Source organism: Monodon monoceros, unplaced genomic scaffold (assembly GCF_005190385.1).
Source record: "Monodon monoceros isolate NGI ecotype Baffin Bay Population unplaced genomic scaffold, NGI_Narwhal_1 Super_Scaffold_11, whole genome shotgun sequence".
Taxonomy (NCBI): Eukaryota; Metazoa; Chordata; class Mammalia; order Artiodactyla; family Monodontidae; genus Monodon; species Monodon monoceros.
The window spans coordinates 67,279,302-67,302,606 of record NW_021703767.1 but is presented as its reverse complement, the minus strand read 5'-3'; the positions used below and the strand labels follow the sequence as shown (position 1 = coordinate 67,302,606).

The 23,305-nt window shown below is 37.2% G+C and overlaps 1 protein-coding gene across 6 annotated transcripts in view; it reads left to right on the top strand.

Moving 5' to 3' along the window:
• The first annotated feature begins 1,079 nt into the window (after positions 1-1,079).
• The window catches only part of GOLGB1 (golgin B1), an 86,928-nt gene continuing 64,702 nt past the window's right edge, over positions 1,080-23,305 (top strand). For all 6 annotated transcript variants that reach the window (XM_029213832.1, XM_029213830.1, XM_029213831.1 and 3 more), the window contains exons 1-4: positions 1,080-1,218; positions 21,433-21,527; positions 22,766-22,918; positions 23,111-23,263. In XM_029213832.1, coding sequence (XP_029069665.1) covers positions 21,435-21,527; positions 22,766-22,918; positions 23,111-23,263 — 399 coding nt within the window. In that variant the 5' untranslated portion in view covers positions 1,080-1,218; positions 21,433-21,434. The remainder of the gene's footprint in view (positions 1,219-21,432; positions 21,528-22,765; positions 22,919-23,110; positions 23,264-23,305) is intronic.

Here is a 23,305-nt window from a genome sequence, read left to right as displayed (position 1 = left end):
GGTTCTGTTCACGGGTTCAACCAGGCCAGATAGTGTAGTATTTATTACTGAAAAAAAAATCAGTGTATAAGTGGACCCGTGCAATTCACACTTGTGTGGTTCAAGGGCCAACTGTTTATTTTCTCTCTCCTCACTAAATTATTATTTTCAAAAGGGCAGGAACTTTTGTTTCTTGGTCTCAGCTATATCTCCAGGTCTACGAACAGTACACGGTGATTACAGGGGACTACAGTTTTAGATGGGTAGCCAGCAAAGGCCTTACTGATGTTCGAACCTCAAAGGGTTATGTAAGCACTAGGGTGAGGATGCATATAGTGGGCTGAGTGCCTGGTACACAGTAAGCTACTTTCCCCCCTTTCCTTAGTCACTGACTCCCATCCCAGGACTCAAGCCCTCAACCCTCAACCTCTGTTTAAGGGCCAGGTCAAGCCCCACTTCCTAAAACGCATTTCCTAGTGTTCACTATTCTCTCTCTCATTCACGTCCTTAGAAACATCTCTGATCCTTTCATACAAACGCCAGGTTCTTGTCCGAGTTCCATCAGTAAGTTGTTGTTTGTCTTTGGGCAAGTCACTTTAAACTGGTTCTCATTTTTCATCAGTAAAATGAAAAAGTCGTATTAGACCACCTACCTTCTGTCTCTAATATTTTATGACTCTAAGAGCAAAACCCACATCCCCACTCCCTTCACAGCTCATTCAACAATCCTAACGGCAGCTGGTTTCCCGGGGTGCAGCGTCTCAGCAAAAGCCCAAGCCCTAAGCTGGGTCAGGCACCGCCAATCCCGCGGAAGAATTAGAAGAAATCGGCCGTCCCATCAACACCTGACCTTACCAGAACGCCCGCCCTCCCGGTATTTCCGGCTCTTCCCTAGATTTTCTTCCGGAACCCTTGCTCCCGTCTGACTCCGCCCCTCCTCCACTCTTCAGAGTCCATTGGCTGTTTCTTTGAGGAAGCGGAGCACATCCCGACGTTGATTGGTCTCTGTCATTGTTGATGGGTTAGTTACAAACAAGGCGTGCCTGGTCTCCCTGGTAACGCCCGGCTGCTAAGTCCTGATTGGTCCATAGCCTAATCCCCTTTTCCGTCCCAACTGCCAGTGGTTGAGTCCCTTGGCGGGGCGCTGCAGCGGTAGGTGTCGCGTACGGGATTCCCGAGCTGACGTGGCTTAAATTTGGGAGGGGGGCAGCTGGAGCCTCCGGCGACAGCCTCTTCCAGGTGAGTGGGGGACGCTCCCCAACTCTTCGCCTCCTTGAGCCTTGTAACGGTCACCCCCGCCACAGCACCCGCGGGGCTGCCAAAGCAGCCACACTCGGATTCCCTCCCCGTCCTGATTCAGTCCCGGATCCGGCCGTTCAGTCCGCCTCCCTTCACCTACCAGGCCTAGTTCTAATCGTCCACCCGCCAGCTGGCCCCACCGGATGGCTTCGGGGTCGCCCTGTGCGGCCTCTAGGCACATATGCACTCTTTACCCCATCCCCAGGACGTTTCTCCTCCGGGAGCGACGGAGAAAGGCGCTCCGGTCGGTCCTGTCAGGACGGCCTTGTTCCCTGAGCGGCCTGCTCTGGCTGACCTGTGTACTCAACAGCTGACGTCGGAGAGAACCTGCCAGGCCCCTGCGCTCAGGCCCTAAACAAACTTAGTGTCGGGAAGGGGAGGCGGGACCCAGACAAACCAAAAGTCTTGAGGGCAGAGATCGCAGAAACATTGGCGACAGTAACTCAAACGAGGGCCTGACGAATGATCCTGCTAATGAGTTGCTGGAGAGATTCGGAGAGAGGGAAGATCCTTGCGATCCCATCAACACTAAAGTCCCAGGAATCAGAGGTGGTCAGGCAGTTAGAGGAAAGGGAACCCTTAATAGAGTTCTGGAGGAAAAAGGACTTGATTTGGTGGTGTGGAGGATGTTTATTCTGCGTAACAGGAGTGGTGCGTAGGAGTGTGAAGCAGAGGATGAGCCCCTCGACAAATAAGGAATATATTTGTCTGACTTACTCAAAGAGTTCCAGTTGGTCTGTGCGGAGAGGACAGTTTAAGAGTGGGGCAGAGATATTTAAAAATCACTGGATAAGTACTTTCACTTTTGGAGGTAGTTGGAAGCTTTCTGAGCTTTTAAAGACTCTCACAGTTCTGTGCAAGATGGCAGTGGAGAACTCTCCGCAGAAAGGCTGGAGGCCTTTTCAGAAGAATGAAGTAATTAAATTTGGATGGTCAGAATAATTGTGAATGGTCAAAAAATTGCAGACGTTGTACACTGACTGTTTCACAGCTTTTACTTTTCATCCTTTGACCATGGAATGGCCGTTTAATGCTTTCCTCTTCACTGCATTAAATTTGTTGGACTACATCAGTAGTTTCCAAACATTTTTAATTGCTTGCCCTATCAATAAAACTTTTTTTTGAGCAACCATCCTCTAAATACTGTATATTTAATTATAAATTATGAATAACACTGTAAATATATTACTTATAAAATATACAAAAACATACATATTTAAAAGGATGAAAACAAATTCTTGCCCATTTTCTGGGACACTCCCACCCCAATCTGGAGATCACATAAAGATGTTTCCTTATTTTTTGAGAAAGGTGTTTGCATCTCTGAGGACTTCCAGATTGGGGGAATCCTTTTTATTTTAATTTATTATTATTATTATTATTATTGAGGACCTCCATTCCTCTGAGATGCAGCCTCTTCTAAAAATAATCATCTTTAGGATATAACTCTCTTTTCCCTCTGCTTGAATATTAAAGTCTCTCTTTTTTTCCCCGTTACATTAGTGGATTAATTAAAAGGATGTTGATTTTATTCTTGTTTATAAAAAATCATTCATAAACTTCTCTAGCTTAACTACTATTAGAAATAAATTATTTGGGACACATCTCATCACTGATCATTACCTACTAGTATATTGTTAGGAACCACTATATGAAAGGATGTTAAGCTCTACAATACTCCATTTTTAATTAAGCTAATTTAAAATCAGCAGTATGTGCTTTTGGTAAAAGTAAATTCAATACAAAAGGATATAATATAAAAACAAAAATCTCTTTCTCCTCTATGTACTGATCCTTTTCCCCATTCCCTATTTCCCAGAAGTAAGCACTGTAAATAATTTGTTTATTCTTAAGAAAATTTCTGATCATATTCAAGCACATGTATAATATATATCCCTCTCCTTTTCTCTCTCACACAAGTTGAATCATAATATACCTGCTATTCTACACCTTTTTTTTCCACTTTATACTATAAGGTATTTTTTCCATATCCATAAGTATAAACTATCCCATTCTTTTAAAAGGCTGTACAGCATTCCCCTGTAGAAATATCAAAATGTATTTAGCCTGTCCCCTACTGATGGACATTGATATTGTTTTCAGTCATTAGTCATCACAAACACTGCTGTAGGGACTTCCCCGGCAGTCCAGTGGTTAAGACTCTGTGCTTCGACTGCAGGGGGCACGGGTTTGACCCCTGGTCCGGGAACTAAGATCCTGCATGCTGCGAGGCCAAAAATTTTTAAAAGTAAAAATAAACTCTCTTAAAAACAAACAAACAAAAACCACTGCTGTAGTGAATATCCATGTGCAAATATCCTTTGTTCCCTTGAATGAGCCTATCTATGGTATAAACAATACGGAATTCTTTAGAGCCCTACTACTGTGAGTCATTTCATTTTAGTCTAGTGGTTATATAACTGTAAGTATATACAAGTATACGAGTGCTCTCATGCCTCCAGCACTATTTTCAGCCCCAGTGAAGAATGTTGGGTGATGAGGTTGCTCAGAAAATAGGTTATCTTCTGAATCTCTACCAGTAAAGAAGCTTTGTCGAGCTCTGTGACTGGGAAGATTACTTAACTTCCCTATGCCTTACACACTTTAATACTAGGGATATTGATAGAACTCCTCCTTGGAGTTGTTTTAAAAATAAAATGAGTAAAATGATGAGGATAAATAAGTTATTATATGTAAAGCAATTGGAGTAGTATTTAGTACATAGTACTGTGTATATAAGTTATAGCTACTGTTTACTGCTAAATTTGTTTAATAAAAACAAGTTTTTTTGTGTTATGAAAACTAGTTTTCCATTTTCTAATTGTAAAATTATATCATAGTATTGCATATGCTTTTCCCAGCTATATAGCACCATTTCCTATCAGCTTCTCAAACTGGTTGAGGATCACTTAGAATTAAGGAAAACTACTGAGGCTCAGCTAAACATGCATTGAGTGAGTTTGAGGACTGATATGGAAATACAACCATTTTCTGTGTTGTTGTTTCTGTGGGAAAATGTGATTTAAATTCCAAAGCAAGTGGTGCGTATGCATGTAGTCATAGGCATGTGCTCACTGTCTTCAGTTACTTTATTTTCCCATGCATTTTGTACTAGGTTCCCTGTGGTTGGGGCATGCCTTATATTTCTTTTTATATTTTTGTGGTTCTTAGCATAATGCTCCACACCAAGTAGATATTTTGAAAATAATTAGCAGTGAATACTGAGAAAATAAGACTCATGGAATTCTAAATGCCACCTCAACACAGAAGTGTTGAGATCCTGTGGCAGAATTTATAGAAGGTGTGGCCAGCATTGACTCTGAGGGATTGTTTTATTTGCCTGAATGTTTTATTGAACCCTGACCTTGGCATGAAGCTCTTTATTTTATTCTTTTCCCAAATTGCTATTCATGATTCTGGTGCTTTATAAAACAACAGCAAGAGCGTTGCTTGTCCAGTAGTCACAGATATTCCTTACATTAATTTATTACTATATGTTTTCCCCTTTACTAATTTTTATATGTGCATTTGCCCATTTCTATCCTACAGTGAGCCTTTCAGAGGCAGAGATCCATCTTTCTTTGTTTAGCTTAAGCATGGCTACTTAGTGGCTCTCTTGCCCTCAGGTTCCCAACCTCTGAGTTACCTAAAGACCCTAACTGTGCCTGAGGTGCGCATCCTTTTACACTTCCATGTTATTCCTTTAATGTCAACAGCTATAGAAATCACTCTTGCATCATGGAGTCATAAGGCAAAGTCCAAATAGAAAAGACAAGATAAATCCTTGTACTTACCTAGTTTTCATGATACTTAGTTCAGATGATGACCAGTTTATTATTATTATGAACTTGTGAATTTAAACATTTTTGGTGGATTTAAATATCTGTTGCAATTTAATTCATAATCTTATTAGAAATTCAATTGTTCCTTTGGCCTGTGGGAACTTCTTCAGTTTGTCTCCTGGATCCTTTTGACATGACTCTATGTTAGTCTTTGATAGCTTCCTTGCTATTTTGTATGAAAAAATGTTTCAGGCTCATTTTGTACCATTTCCTGCTTCAGAATTGAAATCAGCCATTTCTCTAAGAAGCCCTCCTATTAAAAAAAAATTTTTTTTTAACGGGGAATAGTATTTCAAGACTAGAAATACTTATTGCTTCTCAGTTTGTCATAGCTTTTTTCAACGCACAGAGCTAGGAAAATATATATACTAAGGTAAAATACCTTATAGGTTCATACTGGTACTTTTGATTCAAATTCAAGATTAGTTTTTATTTTGGGGTTCTTAATTTCTTTTGTGTTATATGTCTATCTCCTTTTTTCATAATGACTGATAGAATTACTATGCCCATAATTACTCATTTAATTCCACAGGGCACATATAATAGTCAAGGAATAATAATACTGATAATGAACACTGCCAATTTTGGTTGTTAAAATTTTTATTAGTTTTTTTTTTGTATATGCTATTTACATTTTCCCCATATTTTAAAAATTGGAGCCCTATATGTTGTCAGAGCATATAATCATTAAATACTATGCTGTCTCCATCCCAGTCTTAGTTCTATGAGTAACATATTTAGTGCTCACACCAGTCCTTATGATGATGTTTCTTTAGTCATTTTGGTTATCTCAAGCTTTTTCTCTAATAGATGCCTTAGGAAAGGCTACTGGGAAAATATTTCATTAATTTTCTTGCAAGTTTGTAACATTCTGTCTGTGCTCTTTATATCTGAAGGTCATATTTTCTGAAAATAAAATCCTTAGCTCACATTTTCTTTCCTTAAATATCTCAAGTCTGTAACTCCATTTTTTTTTCTGGCAAAAACATTGCTGTTGAAAAGTCTGACCATAGTCTTTTTTTTTTTTTTGCTTGTAAGTCACATTTCAGCCTAAACCTCAAAGAATTCTTTTAAGTCCATTAATTTTACTAGAATGTCTTGTTGGTCATTCTGGGTTGATATTCTCAGGTATCTGGTGGCCTCTTTCAATATGTAACTTCAGATCTTTTAAAATTTCAGATAAGTGCTCTTGGCTTTTGTTTTTTGCGTTTGTTCTGTACCTTTGCTTTGGTTTTCTTTTTCGGGGATCCTATTATCCTCATTGCTTATCTGCAATATTTATCACTTTCTCTTGATTCCTTCTTTACTATTTATTTCTTTGAATTTTTTAAGAGAAACAAAGCATTAGGAACAATATTAAATTTACTATAGAAGATATGCAAAGATAGTTCAGAATTCAGTATATCTCTCACCCAGTATTCTCTAATGTTAGCATGTTACAGTAGAAAAGTGCATTTGTCAAAACTAAGAAATCAACACTGATGCATTACTATTAACTAAACTCCATACTTTGGATTTTACTCATTTCTCCATTGATGTCCTTTTTCTGTTCCACGGTATTATCGTAAGATATCACATTTAGTTTAATCTTTTTATTTTTTAAATTGAGATAATTGTGGATTCACATGCAATCCTAATAAATAATACAGAGAGAAACCTTGTATGCGTTGTCCAGTTTCCTTCAGTGGTAACATTTTAGAAAACTATTGTATAATGTCACAACCAGGATGCTGATAATACATTCCCCAATTTTATTTGTATACATGTATGTTAAGTTCTATAAGATTTTATCACCTATGTGTAGGTTCCTGTATCCACCACCATAATTAAGATATTGAACAGTTCTAACACCACAAGGATACCTTGTGTTGCCGTTTTATAATTATAACCACCTCCTACCCTCTCACCTTCAGCTTCTCCCTAAGCACTGGTAACCATTCATCTGTCCTCCATTTCTAAAATTTTGTCATTTCAAAATATTCTGTAAATGTGGAATTATATAGCATGTAACCTTTTGGAACTGGCTTTTTCTTTTTCATTCAGCATAATTTCCTGGGGATTCATTCATCTAAATTGTTAGGTGTATCAGTAGCTTGTTCTTGTTTATTGCTATGTAGTATGCCATGGTATGTATGTACAGGCATACCTTGGAGATATTGTGGGTTCAGTTCCAGACCACTGCAGTAAAGCTAATATCACAATAAAGTGAGTCACACAAATTTTTTGGTTTCCCAGTGCATATAAAAATTACATTTACACTATATTGTAGTCTTTTAAGTGTGAAATAGCATTATGTCTAAAAAATATACATACCTTAATTAAAAAGTGCTTTATCATGAAAAATGCTACCATCTGAGCCTTCAGCAAGTTGTAATCTTTTTGCTGGTAGATACTGGATCTTGCCTTGATGTTCATGGCTGCTGACTGATCAGGGTGGTAGTTGCTGAAAGTTGGAATGGTTGTGGCAGTTTTTAAAAATAAGACAACATTGAAGTTTGCTGCATCGATTAACTCTTCCTTTCATGAACAAATTCTCTGTAACATGCAGTGCTGTTTGATAGCATTTTACCCACAGTAGAATTTCTTTGAAAATTGGACTTGATCCTCTCAAACCTGCCGCTACTCTGTTAACTAAGTTTATGTAATATTCTAAATGTTTTGCTGTCATTTCAACAGTCTTTGTAGCATCTTCACCAGGAGTAGATTCCATCTCAAGAAACCACTTTCTTTGTTCATCTAGAAGGAGTAACTCCTCATCCTTTAAAGATTTATCCTTAGATTGCAGCAATTCAGTCACATCTTCAGCCTCTACTTTTAATTCTAGTTCTCTTGCTGTTTCCACCACATCTGCAGTTACTTCTTCCACCAAAGTCTTGAACCTCTCAGAGGTCATCAGTGAGGGTTGGGCTTGACTTCTCCCAAACTCCTGTTAATGTTAATATTTTTACCTTTTTTAGTGAAGCATGAATGTTCTTAGCAGAATCTAGAATGGTCAGTCCTTTCCAGAAGGTTTTCAGTTTACTTTGCCCAAATCCATCAGAGGAATCTATGACAGCTATAGCCTTAGGGAATGTATTTCTTAAATAATAAGACTTGAGAGTTGAAATTACTCCTGGATAATTTCAAAAAGAATTTGGGTTGCAGAATGGATGTTTTGTTAGCAGGCATGAAAACAACATTAATTTCATTATACATTTCCATGAGAGCTCTTGGATAACCAGGTGCATTGTTAATGAGCAGCAATAATTTGAAAGGAATCTTTTTTTCTGAGCAGTAGGTCTCAACAGTGGGCTTAAATATTCAGTAAACCATGTTGTAAACAGACGTGGTTATCCAGGCTTTGTTTTTCCATTTATAGAGCACAGGCAGAGTAGATTTAACATCATTCTTAAGAGCCCTAGGATTTTCGGGATGGTAAATGAGCATTGGCTTCAACTTAGTCTCCAGCTGCATTAACCCCTAACAAGAGAGTCAGACTGTCCTTTGAGCTTTGAAGCCAGGCATTAACTTCTCGCTAGCTATGAAAATCCTAGATGGCATCTTCTTCCAATAGGAGGCTGTTTTGTCTACGCTGAGAATCTGTTGTTTAGTGTAGCCACCTTCACTAATTATCTTAGCTAGATCTTCTAGATAACTTGCTACAGCTTCTACATCAGCACTTGCTGTTTCACCTTGTTTCAACCTCATGAACCAACCTCTGCTAACTTAAACTTTTCTTCTGCAGATTCCTCACCTCTCTCAGCCTTCACAGAATTGAAGGGAGTTAGGGCCTTGCTCTGGGTTAGGGTTTGGCTTAAGGGAATGTTGTAGCTGATTTGATCTTCTATCTAGACCACTGAAACTTTCTCCACATCAGCAATAAGGCTCTTTTGCTTTATTATCATTGTGAGTTCGCTGGAGTAGCACTTTTAATTTCCTTCAAGAAATTTTCCTTTGCAATTACAACATGGCTGTTTAGCGCAAGAGGCCTTTCGTCCTCTCTCGGCTTTTGACCTCCCTTCCTCACTAAGCTTAATCACTCCTAGCTTTTGATTTAAAGTGAGAGACGTGTGACTCCTCCTTTCACTTGAACACTTAGAGGCCATTGTAGGATTATTAATTGGCCTAATTTCCATACTGTTTTGTCTCGGGGAATAGGGAAACCCAAGGAGAGGGAACGGCTGGTGGGTGGAGCAGTTAGGACACATACAGCATTTATTGATTAAGTTCACCACCTGATAAGGGTGTGGTTCATGGTGCCCCACAACAATTACAATAGTAACATCAAAGATCACAGACCACCATAAATATAAGAATAGTGAAAAGGCTTGAAATAGTGCGAGAGTTAACAAAATGTGACACAGAGAGATATGAAGTGAGCAAGTGCTATAGGAAAAATGGTACCAGTAGACTCTGGCTCAACACAGAGTTGCCACAAACCTTCAATTTGTAAAAAATGCAATCAATATCTGCAAAGTACAATAAAGCAAAGCTCAATAAAACGAGCTATGCCTGTACCATAGTTTATTTAACCATTTACTTGTTGAAGGACATCCTTGCTGATTCCAGTTTGGGGTGCTTAAAACTAAAGCTGCTAAGAACATTCATGTATAGGTTTATGGGTGAATTTAAGTTTTCATTGCTCTGAGATAAATGCCTAGGAGTAAAATTACTGGGTCACAAAGTAGTTACATGTTTAATTTATGGCGAATTTCTTTTTGATTTTTAAAATTATCCTTCCTTTCAACTTTCTTTTTTTTTAAGGCAACTTTGTTGTGATTATTCATATACTTATTCCCTTTAGTTTCATCTTTATTTCCAAAATATTTTTTTAATTTTAAATTATTTCTTGTGTTTCTGCTTCATTTCTGGGTTTTTCTATTTTTGTTGGGGGATAATTGATAAATTTATTTGTTTTAATTCATATGAAGAAATCACATATATACCCGTGTGTGTGTGTTCACCAAAGTTTGCATCATAGAAAATGGTAAGAATATCAAAGTTTAATTTTTCTTTTGTAAAAGTAAATATGATACACATTTCTGTCATATACCTACTGTTTGTGCTCTGCTGTACTGTTAGGTGCTCTACATTCATTTAGCAATTAATACTTACCCGTTAATTTTTGTTAAGTAGGTGTCAATATTGGAAGTAGATATTAGTCATTTTTTTAAGCTTCTTTGAGGTGTAATTGACAAAAATGTATACATTTAAGGTGTTAGTGATGTATTGATATATGTATACATTGTTAAATGATTACCACAGTCAAGCTAATTAATATATTTATCATCTTATGTAGTTACCTTTTTATTTTTTTTTGGAGGTGAGAATATTTAAAATTACTCTCTTAGCAAACTGCCTGTAGTCACCATGCTGTACATTAGATTCCCAGACATTATTCATCTGGCATAATTGAAATTTTGTACCCTTTAACAAATATCTCCCCATTTCCCCTACCCTCTACTACCTGGCAATCACTATTCTACTCTCTGCTTCCTTGAGTTTGACTTTTTTAGATTCCATATATAGATGAGATCATGCAGTACTTGTCTTTCTGTACCTGGCTTATTTCACTCCGCATAATGTCGTCTAGGTTCATCTATGTTTTCACAAATGGCAGGATTTCCTTATTTTTTTAGGACTGAATAATATTCCATTGTGTGTATATACTGTATACATTTTCTTTATCCATTCATCTGTCAGTGGACACTTAGGTTGATTCTGTAATTTAGCTGTTGTGAATAATGCTGCAGTGAACACGGGAGTGCAGATATCTCCTCAAGATACTAATTTCATTTCCTTTAGGTATATACCCAGAAGTGGAATTGCTGGATCAGATGGTAGTTCTATTTTTAGTTTTTTGTAGAACCTCCATATGTTTTTCATAATGGCCATGCCAATTTACCTTCCCACCAACAGTGTTCAAGCATGCCTTTTTCTCCACATCCTGGCCAACACTTGTTATCTTTCGTCTTTTTGATAATAGCCTTTCTAACAGGTGTGAGGTGATGTTGTGATTTTGATTTGCATTCTCTTGATGATTAGTGATGTTGAGCGTTTATCATATACCTGTTGACCATTTGTATGTCTTCTTTTGAGAAGTGTCTATCTAAATCCTTTGCCCATTTAAAAAATGGGTTATTTGTTTTCTTGCTATTAAGTTGTTAGAGTTACTTATATATTTTGGATATGAATCCTTTATCAGGTGTGTGGTTTCCAAATATTTTCTTCCATTCCATAGTTTGTCTCTTCATTCTCTTCATTGTTTTCTTTGCTATGCAGAAGCTTTTTACTTTGATGGAATCTCATTTTTCTATTTTTGCTTTTGTTGTCTGCACTTTTGGGATCATAGCCAAGAAATAATTGCCCACACGAATGTGGAGAAGGCTTTTTTCTGTGTTTCTTCTACTAGTTTTACAGTTCAGGTCTTATGTTCAAGTTTTTAACCAAGTTGGAGTTAATTTTTGTATGTGGTGTCAGATAAGGGTCCAATTTTATTCTTCTGCATGTGGATATCCAGTTTTCCCAATACCATTTATTGAATAGACTGTCCTTTACTCGTTGTCTATACTTGGCACCTTCTTTGATGATGAATTGATCTTCCTTGCTTTGGCCTTTCAGGGTCTTTTGTGGTTCTATATGATTTTAGGATTTTTCTTTCTATTTCTGTGAAAAAAGTCAGTGGAGTTTTGATAAGGATTGTGCTGACTCTGTACATTGCTTTGAGTGGTAGTTACATTTTAACAATATTAACTCTTCTAATCCATGAACACAGGATATCTTTGCATTTATTTGTGTCTTCTTTAATCTCTTTCACCAATGTTTTATAGTTTTCAGTGCACAGATCTTTCACCTCCTTCATTAAATTTATTCCTAAGTACTTTATTATTATTTTTGGTGCTATTAAACATGGGGTTGTTTTCTTAATTTATTATTTTTTTGGCTAGCTCATTGTTAGTGTATAAAAACAATAACTTTTGTATACTGATTTTGTATCCTTTGACTTTACTGAGTTAATTTATTAGTTTTAACAGCCTTTTCGTGGATTCTTTAGAGTTTTCTCTATGTAAGATCATGTCTTCTGCAGAGACAATTTTACTTCTTTCTTTCTGATTTGGATGGCTTTTATTTATTTTTATTGCCTAATTACTCTCCCTAGGAATTCCAGTACTATACAGAGTAGAAGTGGTGAGAATAGGCATCCTTGTCTTGTTTCTGATCTTAGAGGAAAAGCTTTCAGCTTTTCACCATTGAGTATGATGTTAGCTGTGGCCTTGTCATATATAAACTTATTATGTTGAGGTACATCCCATCTGTATCTAATTTGTTCAGTTTTTATCATGAAAGAGTGTTGGATTTTGTCAAATGCTTTTCCTGCATCTATTCAGATGATTTTATGATATTTATCCATCATTTTGTTGATGTGGTGTATCACATTAATTGATTTGTGGATGTTGAACCATCCTTGTATCCAAGGAATAAATTCTACCTGATCATGGTGTATGGTCCTGCTAGTGTGAAGCTGAATTTGATCTGTTAGTATTTTGTTGAGAATTTTTGCATCTATGTTCATCAGGGACATAGGGCTGTAATTTTCTCTTCCTGTAGTGTCCTTGTACGGATTCATTATCAGGTAACGCTAGTCTTGTAAGATGAATTTGAAAGTGTTCCCTCCTCTTTGATTTTTGGGAAGAGTTTGAAAAGGATTGGCATTAATTCTTCTTTAAACATTTGGTAGAATTCACCAGTGAAGCCACCAGGTCCTGGACATTTCTTAGTTAAGAGGTTTTTGATTACCATTTCTTACTGTTATTGGTCTCTTCAGATTTTCTATTTCTTCATGAATGAGTCTTGGTAGGTTGTGTGTTTCTAGAAATTTATCCATTTCTTCAAGGTTATCCAATTTTTTGGCATATAATTGTATATTGTAGTCTCTTATGATCCTTTGTATTTCTGTGATATCCATCTTACTGTCTTTTATTTATTTATGTATTTATTTTTGGCTGCATTGGGTCTTTGTTGCTGTGTGCGGGCTTTCTCTAGTTGCGGTAAGTGGGGGCTACTCTTCATTGTGGTGCACGGGCTTCTCATTGTGGTGGTTTCTCTTGTTGTGGAGCATGGGCTCTAGGTGCTCAGGCTTCAGTAGTTGCGGCACACGGGCTTAGTTGCTTCACGGCATGTGGGTTCTTCCTGCATTGGCAGGTGGATTCTTAACCACTGTGCCACCAGGAGAGCCCCTGGCTTTATTTGAATTTTCTCCTTTCTTTCTTAGTTGATATACCTAACAGTTTGTCAATTTTATCTTTATAGAAAATCACTTAGTTTCATCAATCTTTTCTGTTATTTTTATACTCTTCAGTTCATTTGTTTCTGCTCTGATCTTGGTTATTTCGTTCCTTCTGCTAACTTTCAGCTTAGTTTGTTCTTCTTTTTCTAGTTCCTTAAGGTGTAAAGTTACGTTGTTTATTCGAGATATTTATTTTTTTAAAGGTTGGGCATTTGTTGCTATAACATTCCCTCTTAGGGAACTTACCTAAACATAATAAATGCCATATATGACAAACCCACAGCCAACATCATTCTCAGTGGTGAAAAACTGAAACCATTTCCTCTAAGATCAGGAACAAGACAAGGTTGTCCACTCTCACGACTATTATTCAACATAATTTTGGAAGTTTTAGCCACAGCAATCAGAGAAGAAAAAGAAATAAAAGGAATCCAAATTGGAAAAGAAGAAGTAAAGCTGTCACTGTTTGCAGATGACATGATACTATACATAGAGAATCCTAAAGATGCTACCAGAAAACTACTAGAGCTAATCAATGAATTTGGTAAAGTAGCAGGATACAAAATTAATGCACAGAAATCTCTGGCATTCCTATATACTAATGGTGAAAAATCTGAAAGTGAAATCAAGAAAACACTCCCATTTACCATTGCAACGAAAAGAATAAAATATCTAGGAATAAACCTACCTAAGGAGACAAAAGACCTGTATGCAGAAAATTATAAGACACTGATGAAAGAAATTAAAGATGATACAAATAGATGGAGAGATATACCATGTTCTTGGATTGGAAGAATCAACATTGTGAAAATGACTCTACTACCCAAAGCAATCTATAGATTCAATGCAATCCCTTTCAAACTACCACTGGCATTTTTCACAGAACTAGAACAAAAAATTTCACAATTTGTATGGAAACACAAAAGACCCTGAATAGCCAAAGCAATCTTGAGAACGAAAAACAGAGCTGGAGGAATCAGGCTCCCTGACTTCAGACTATACTACAAAGCTACAGTAATCAAGACAGTATGGCACCGACACAAAACCAGAAAGATAGATCAATGGAACAGGATAGAAAGCCCAGAGATAAACTCACGCACATATGGTCACCTTATCTTTGTTAAAGGTGGCAGGAATGTCCAGTGGACAAAGGACAGCCTCTTCAATAAGTGGTGCTGGGAAAACTGGACAGGTACATGTAAAAATATGAGATTAGATCACTCTCTAACACCATACACAAAAATAGGCTCAAAATGGATTAAAGACCTAAATGTAAGGCCAGAAACTATCAAAATCTTAGAGGAAAACATAGGCAGAACACTCTATGACATGAATCACAGCAAGATCCTTTCTGACCCACCTCCTAGAGAAATGGAAATAAAAACAAAAATAAACAAATGGGACCTAATGAAACTTCAAAGCTTTTGCACAGCAAAGGAAACCATAAACAAGACCAAAAGACAACCCTCAGAATGGGAGAAAATATTTGCAAATGAAGCAACTGACAGAGGATTAATCTCCAAAATTTACAAGCAGCTCATGCAGCTCAATAACAAAAAAACAAACAACCCAATCCAAAAATGGGCAGAAGACCTAAATAGACATTTCTCCAAAGAATATATACAGACTGCCAACAAACACATGAAAGAATGCTCAACATCATTAATCATTAGAGAAATGCAAATCAAAACTACAATGAGATATCATCTCACACCAGTCAGAATGGCCATCATCAGAAAATCTAGAAACAATAAATGCTGGAGAGGGTGTGGATAAAAGGGAACACTCTTGCACTGCTGGTGGGAATGTGAATTGGTTCAGCCACTATGGAGAACAGTATGGAGGTTTCTTAAAAAACTACAAATAGAACTACCATATGACCCAGCAATCCCACTCCTGGCCATATACCCTGAGAAAACCAAAATTCAAAAGGAGTCATGTACCAAAATGTTCATTGCAGCTCTATTTACAATAGCCCGGAGATGGAAACAACCTAAGTGCCCATCATCGGATGAATGGTTAAAGAAGATGTGGCACATATATACAATGGAATATTACTCAGCCATAAAAAGAAACAAAATTGAGCTATTTGTAATGAGGTGGATAGACCTAGAGTCTGTCATACAGAGTGAAGTAAGTCAGAAAGAAAAAGACAAATACCATATGCTAACACATATATATGGAATTTAAGAAAAAAAATGTCATGAAGAACCTAGGGGTAAGACAGGAATAAAGACACAGACCTACTGGAGAACGGACTTGAGGATATGGGGAGGGGTAAGGGTGAGCTGTGACAGGGCGAGAGAGAGGCATGGACATATATACACTACCAAATGTAAGGTAGATAGCTAGTGGGAAGCAGCCACATGGCACAGGGATATCGGCTCGGTGCTTTGTGACTGCCTGGAGTGGTGGGATAGGGAGGGTGGGAGGGAGGGAGACGCAAGAGGGAAGAGATATGGGAACATATTTATATGTATAACTGATTCACTTTGTTATAAAGCAGAAACTAACACACCATTGTAAAGCAATTATACCCCAATAAAGATGTTAAAAAAAAAAATCAAGACAGTATGGTACTAGCACAGAAACAGAAATATAGATCAATGCAACAGGACAGAAAGCCCAGAGATAAATCCATGCACATATGGTCACCTTATCTTTGATAAAGGAGGAAAGGCTATACAATGGAGAAAAGACAGCCTCTTCAATAAGTGGTGCTGGGAAAACTGGACAGCTACATGTAAAAGAATGAAATTAGAACACTCCCTAACACCATACACAGAAATAAACACAAATTGGATTAAAGACCTAAATGTAAGGCCAGACACTTAGAAGAAAACATAGGAAGAACACTCTTTGACATAAATCACAGCAAGATCCTTTTTCACCCACCTCCTAGAGGAATGGAAATGAAAACAAAAATAAATGGGACCTAATGAAACTTAAAAGCTTTTGCACAACAAAGGAAACCATAAGCAAGACGAAAAGACAACCCTCAGAATGGAGAAAATGTTTGCAAAAGAAGCAACTGACAAAGGATTAATCTCCAAAATTTACAAACAGCTCATGCAGCTCAATATCAAAAAAACAAACAACCCAATCCAAAACTGGGCAGAAGACCTAAACAGACATTTCTCCAAAGAAGGTGTACAGGTTGCCAACAAACACATGAAAGGATGCTCAACATCACTGATCATTAGAGAAATGCAAATCAAAACTACAGTGAGGTATCACCTCACACCAGTCAGAATGACCATCATTTAAAAATCTACAAACAATGCTGGAGAGGGTGTGGAGCAAAGGGAACCCTCTTGCACTGCTGGTAGGAATGTAAATTGATACAGCCACTATGGAGAACAGTATGGAGGTTCCTTAAAAAACTAAAAGTAGAACTACCATACAACCCAGCAATCCCACTACTGGGCATATACCCTGAGAAAACCATAATTCAAAAAGAGTCATATACCAAAATGTTCATTGCAGCTGTTTACAAGAGCCAAGACATGGAAGCAACCTAAGTGTCCATTGACAGATGAATGGATAAAGAAGATGTGGCACATATATACAATGGGATAATACTCAGCCATAAAAAGAAATGAAATTGAGTTATTTGTAGTGAGGTGGATGGACCTAGAGTCTGTCATACAGAATGAAGTAAGTCAGAAAGAGAAAAACAAATTCTGTATGCTAACACATATGTATGGAATCTAAAAAAAAAAAAAAAAAAGGTTCTGAAGAACCTAGGGGCAGGACAGGAATAAAGACGCAGACATAGAAAATGGAGTTGAGGACACGGGGAGGGGGTAGGGTAAGCTGGGATGAAGTGAGAGAGTGGCATGGACATACATACACTACCAAACGTAAAATAGACAGCTAGTGGAAAGCAGCCACATAGCACAGGGAGATCAGCTTGGGGCTTTGTGACCACCTAGAGCGGTGGGATGGGGAGGATGGGAGGGAGACGCAAGAGGGAAGAGATATGGTGTTATATGTATATGTATAGCTGATTCACTTTGTTTTAAAGCAGAAAATATCACACCATTGTAAAGCAATTATACTCCAGTAAAGATGTTAAAATAATAATAATTTAAAAAAAACAAAAAAACTTCCCTCTTTGACCTACATCCCATAAGTTTTGATATGTCATATTTTCATTTTCATCTGTCTCAAGATAGTTTTTGATTTCCCTTTTGATTTCTTCTTTGACCTGTTGTTTTTTCGGAGTGTGTTAATTTTCACGTTTGTGAATTTTCCATTTTTCCTCTTGTTATTGATTTCTAGTTTCATGCCATTGTGTTAAGAAATGATACTCATTGTGATTTCAGTCTTCTTAAGATTGTTAAGACTTGTTTTGTGGTCCAACATATGATCTATCCTAAAGAATGTTACATATGCACTCAAAAAAAGTGCATGTTCTACTGCTGTTGGATGGAATGCTCTATATATGTTTGTTAGGTCTTTTCTGTATAACGTGTTGTTCAAGTCCAGTGTTTCCTTATTGCTTTTGTGTCTGGATGATCTATCCATTGTTGAAAGTGGGATATTGAAGTCTCCTACTGTTATTGTATTGCTACCTGTTTCTCCCTTCAATTCTGTTAAAATTTGCTAAATATAATTAGGTGCTTTAATTTTGGGTGCATATATATTCACAAGTGTTATATCCTGTTATAGACTTACAAGTTCATATCCTGTTATGTAATAATTGATCTCCCCTGTCATTATATAAACACCTTCTCTGTCTCTTGGTCAGTTTTTTACTTGAAGTCTTTTTTGTCTGTTATAAGTACAGCTACCCCTGCTTTCTTTTGGTTACTATTTTCATGGCATATCTTTTTCTATCCCTTCACTTTCAGCCTGTGTGTTATCCTTAGAGATCAAGTGAGTCTCTTGTGGACAGCATATAGTTGGATCTTGTTTTTTTAATCCATTCAGCCACGATGTCTTTTGATTGGAAAATTTAATCCATTTACTTTTAAAGTAATTATTGAAAGGTAAGGACTTAATTTTCAAATTTTTCTCAGAAGATTCTCCTCAGTGGAGGCCCTATTCTGAAAAAGATCCCTGGCTCATCGGTTGGAGAATTAATGTGGCCTGCGCTGCCTTAGCCACTTCAGACCTTGCAGGTTTCTTGTACTTACCTGTTGTTGGAGTGGGGAAGCATTTCCCTTTTCCAGCTACTGTTCTTGAATTGGCTGGACACATTTTCCAGTGAATACCCACTGGATTTTTTGTGATTCTCTTGGTATTAGGTCTGTTGTGCTCTTACAGTTTCTATAGGGGAGATAAAAATTTGCCTCTGTCCTCTAAGGGTTTTTGGCTAGGTCTGAGAATTAAATTGATATAGGAAAGATTAACAGGAGAAAAGCATACAAATTTATTTAATATCAGCTTCATGTGGCATGGGAGCCCTTATAAGGAAATGAAGACCCAAAGAAGCAGTTAGAATCTAACATCTGTACAATGAGTTGGTCAAACAGTAGTGAATTGTGAAAATGAGACAACAGAAGGAGGTCATTAATCATAGAGCAGTGACTTGGGAGATAAGTGTTAGTTTATAAGGCTTGTTTTTACAGATTTCTTTTGGCTTCAGCTCCCATCCCTGGAGACAACAATATTACTTTTCTTCCTGGTAGATAGACAACATCTTCCTTTCAGGGAGAAAAATGGGAGATCAGCACACCCTGCTTGTACCTGCTGTTTTTCAAGTGCTTTAGCCCAAAATAGTCCTTCTGCCAAGTGACATATTTTGGAGTGAGTGGCACATTCTGCTACCCTTTGCTTCCCTTTATTCCTCCTGCATGGACAACAGTGATACACAGATCTTGTGGCTTTTGGTGTTTTTTCTATATCCATGTTTATTTTGGAGTTTGTGGGAAACTTTGCCTCATTTTATTTGTTTGCTTGTTCGTTTTGGTAAAGGCTGTCCATGGGTTTTTAATTTTGTTATCTAATTGCTTTGTCTGTTTTTATGTGGGAATTTAGGAAGATCCAAAAGCTATGCTATCTGCTATTACCATCTTCTCAGAGTCCTATCGGTTGTTTTTTTTTTTTTTTTCTTTCCTTTTGCTTATTCCCAACAGGGTCTGAAAAATTTGAAGATAAAGTGCTTCTGCTGGATATGTTAGGTTCTATCATGACTATTTGATTAGTACGCACTTCTGTGCCTAAAAAAGACTCTTTAGTTATAGTGTTCATTTCCTTCTTTAATGATTACTATAGAAAATTGAATGTCTAGAGCTAAAAAGAAAGTTTAGAGTCTGTGTCCTTTTGAGTTTTGTTTGTTTTTTAGCTGACTGTAGTTGTGAGTCTCATAACCTGATGAGTGACTGATTATTATGTCGCTATGCACTTATATATGACTTTGTGTTTCCCTTTCAGTAATTATATATGTAATTATATATGGTCCTGTGTTGCCCTCCTAGTGCTTCTCTCTTCCTTTCCTGTTTCACACGTCTTTTCCAAATGCTATATGCTGCTTATCTAAGTAACCTGTTATAGAAACAAAGGTCTTGCCATTTCTTAATTAATGACCATGGCTGCCCTAAACACTGTTACTGAGTGGAAGAAAACTATAGCAGAGACTAATTTTATTCAAGTGCTTATTTTGTGCAATAGCTTTTACATTTCTTCCTGCTGAGGATTTTAAAAGCCGAATAATATTTTGTCACTCAGCATAATTGCTTATAATAATGCTATGATAGTCCAGTTTATTTTGATTTTTCCTATCAAAACATTAATATTCTCACTTTTAAGGAGTTTATGGACTAGCAAGTGACACTGATCTGAATGAATGATTAAATAAATAATGAAGGAAAAAGGAAGAGAGAGAGAAATGGTATGTGCGCTTGCATGTGTGTGAGTGTGTGTGTGTGTGTGTGTGTGTATTCAGGTGAGTTGAGTGAGTTTTGGTGGCTTGTTATCTTTCAAGGAATTGGCCTATTTCATCTGTGTTGATGAATTTATGGGTATAGAGTTATTTGTAGTGTTCCTTTATTACTTTTTAATGTATGGTAGGTCAGTAGTGATGTCTCTCTCCTGTTTCATATCTGATATTGACAACTTGTGTCTTCTCTCTTTTTGTTTGTCAGTCTGACCGAGCTTTATGTATTTTATTCATGTTTTCAAAGAATCAACTTTTAGTTTTGCTGATTTTCTTTATTTTTCTATTTTCAATTTTATTAATTTCTGCTCTGATATTAATTTTCTTTTTTCTGCTTAAATTTGTTTTAATTTGCTCTTCTTTTTCAAATTTCCTACAGAAGAAGCATAGGTTACTGATTTTAGTCATTCTTCCTTTTTTTCTAATGTATGCATTTAATGCTATATGTTTTGAACAAGGATTACATTTAAATTTTAGTGAAACCACATGGTTTACTGAGAAAGCTTCCTGAAAGAACAGGTTCATGAGGCACATAAAAAAGAAAAATTTTGGGCTTCCCTGGTGGCGCAGTGGTTGAGAGTCCGCCTGCCGATGCAGGGGACATGGGTTCGTGCCCCGGCCTGGGAAGATCCCACATGCCCCGCGGCTGGGCCCGTGAGCCATGGCCACTGAGGCTGCGCGTCCGGAGCCTGTGCTCCGCAACGGGAGAGGCCACAACAGTGAGAGGCCCGCGTACCGCAAAAAAAAAAAAAAAGAAAAATTTTGCTGAACTATGGGGTGTATATGACAGATTAGAAGTGAATAATAGTCTGGCAGGGGAAGGAATAGTTAGAACTCCATGTTTGCCAATGAAATTATGGTGAAAGAAAAGGCATTAAAGATAACCTGTAAGGTGTATTATTTTCCACTAAACAATTATGTATTTGTATTTCATTTTTAAAACATTAGTGATGGTGATTAAAATCTCTGTGTAGTTGTCACTGAAAAGAACAGTGTTTGACTACAGTGTACATATTGAAATGCCTTTTTAAAGACATCATCCTGATGTAGTCTGTGTCTAATATATATCACATGCACAGTTTTCTTACTTAACTTATAAATGATAGTTACCATCATAGGAGAAGCATGTATCTGACTGATTCTTACGTTTTCTTTTCTTGCAGAAATGCTGAGCCGATTGTCAGGATTAGCAAATGTTGTTTTGCATGAATTATCAGGAGATGAAACTGATGAGAATATGAGGGCTTCCTTAGAACCTGTGAGTAGCTCTGTTCTGAATTAAACTAATGAGAAATATGTTCCGTGTTCTTCTGAGGACGAGAATTTAAGGTAGAAGGGTGTGAGCAGCCTTCCTTGTGCTAGGTGGAAGAGAAGATTAAGAAAAATATTGAGACTTTGTAAATTATCCTTTTCCTGTAAGTTTGTAGCCTGTGAGACACAGTGATGGGAATCAAGTCCTGGATGAGATTAGAAAGATTGTCCTCATTTGTCCCCCTGGGGCTTACTTAGTGCTAGATTATTTTAACTCCTCGGATATGTATTCCTGTTTCATAGGAAAGGTTTGAAACAACAAATGGTGGAACTGGAGCACCTTTTGGGTTTCAGACCATCTGTTTGCTATTGTAAATTCATCTATCACTTCTCTTATAGTCTGTATTGTATTTTTTGAAGGTCACATAGGACTCAAAAAAAGTCCTTTCACTTTCTTGAAAGACAAGCAGTATTCCCTGGTGATTTAAGAGAATTTTATTCAACTACTCTCTTAATTTTAAATTTTGAGCTCTTCCACTAAATGTTTTGTGATCTTTGCTTCCCTTTATTTTTCTCTTTGGTAAAATTAGTATAAGACTGTAAATGAGATAATGTTTGTAAAATAGTTAACATTTACAAAATACTTAATATATATTGCAATGGCTATGATAATAATTATTGGTTAATAATAATATTGGGTAATAACTAATATTGGGTAGTTATTATTGGAAAGATTTCTTTTTAAAATTTAAAAATTTTTAAATTTTTATTTCCTCTGCCAGGTAAGTATGAGCGTGTCCTTGTCCATCCCTGCACAGCCTTAGACGCCTTACAGTGTACACACATGCTCACTTTGCTCCCCCTCCCTACCCATTCCCCCTCCTCCACCCTCCACCATCCTCCACACGCCCTCCTTTTCCACAACTCTCAGCCCCTCCAAACAACTCTTATAATAATATCCAACCAACATCTCTGGAGGACTTCCACAGCCCAGGGCATTCAGTCCCCGGGAATTTTACCACTAGGCTACAAGATTTACATAAGCCAAGACCCATTCTTGACAACTAAGGCTCCTCCTTTCCTCCAACCCATACCCTGCCCCTGGGTTCTCATCTCCTCGGAAAGATTTCTTAAGTAAGGATATGAGTTGGACAAGACATAGGATAAAGTTAGAATGAAGGACCTCCTGTTTGGAAGCTGATACCTTTTCCCTTGTAAATTGGCAACTTTTTGTCTAAATACCAGGAATTACCCCAAGAATCTGACATGGAATTTAATGATAGAACACAAGAGGATGTTCTGGAGCGCCTGGCTTATGCAGAGCAGTTGGTGCAGGAACTAAAAGAAATCATTGGACAGAAGGATGCTCAACTACAGCAGAAGGATGAAATTCTACAGGTACCATTGTCCTTTCTTGCCAAGCACTTGATAAAAGACATAACAGTCACTTTGATTTTTTTCTTCACTTAGATTATTAGAGAATCTGATTTCCCTACTAGTCCAAGATGATGCCTACTGAGAATAACTTGTTATATGCTGGATAAGTGATGAATAAGCATTTGTGTATTTACCATCATTGTTCTCTGACAGGAAGAAAGAAAAGCTGCTGATAACAAAATTAAAAAACTAAAACTTCATGCTAAGGCCAAATTAACTTCTTTGAATAAACACATAGAAGAGATGAAGGCACAAGGAGGGACTGTTCTGTCCACAGAACCTCAGTCAGAGGAGCAACTCTCCAAGGTATGGTGACTGGGTATAATACACATTTTCTGAGTAGAAAAA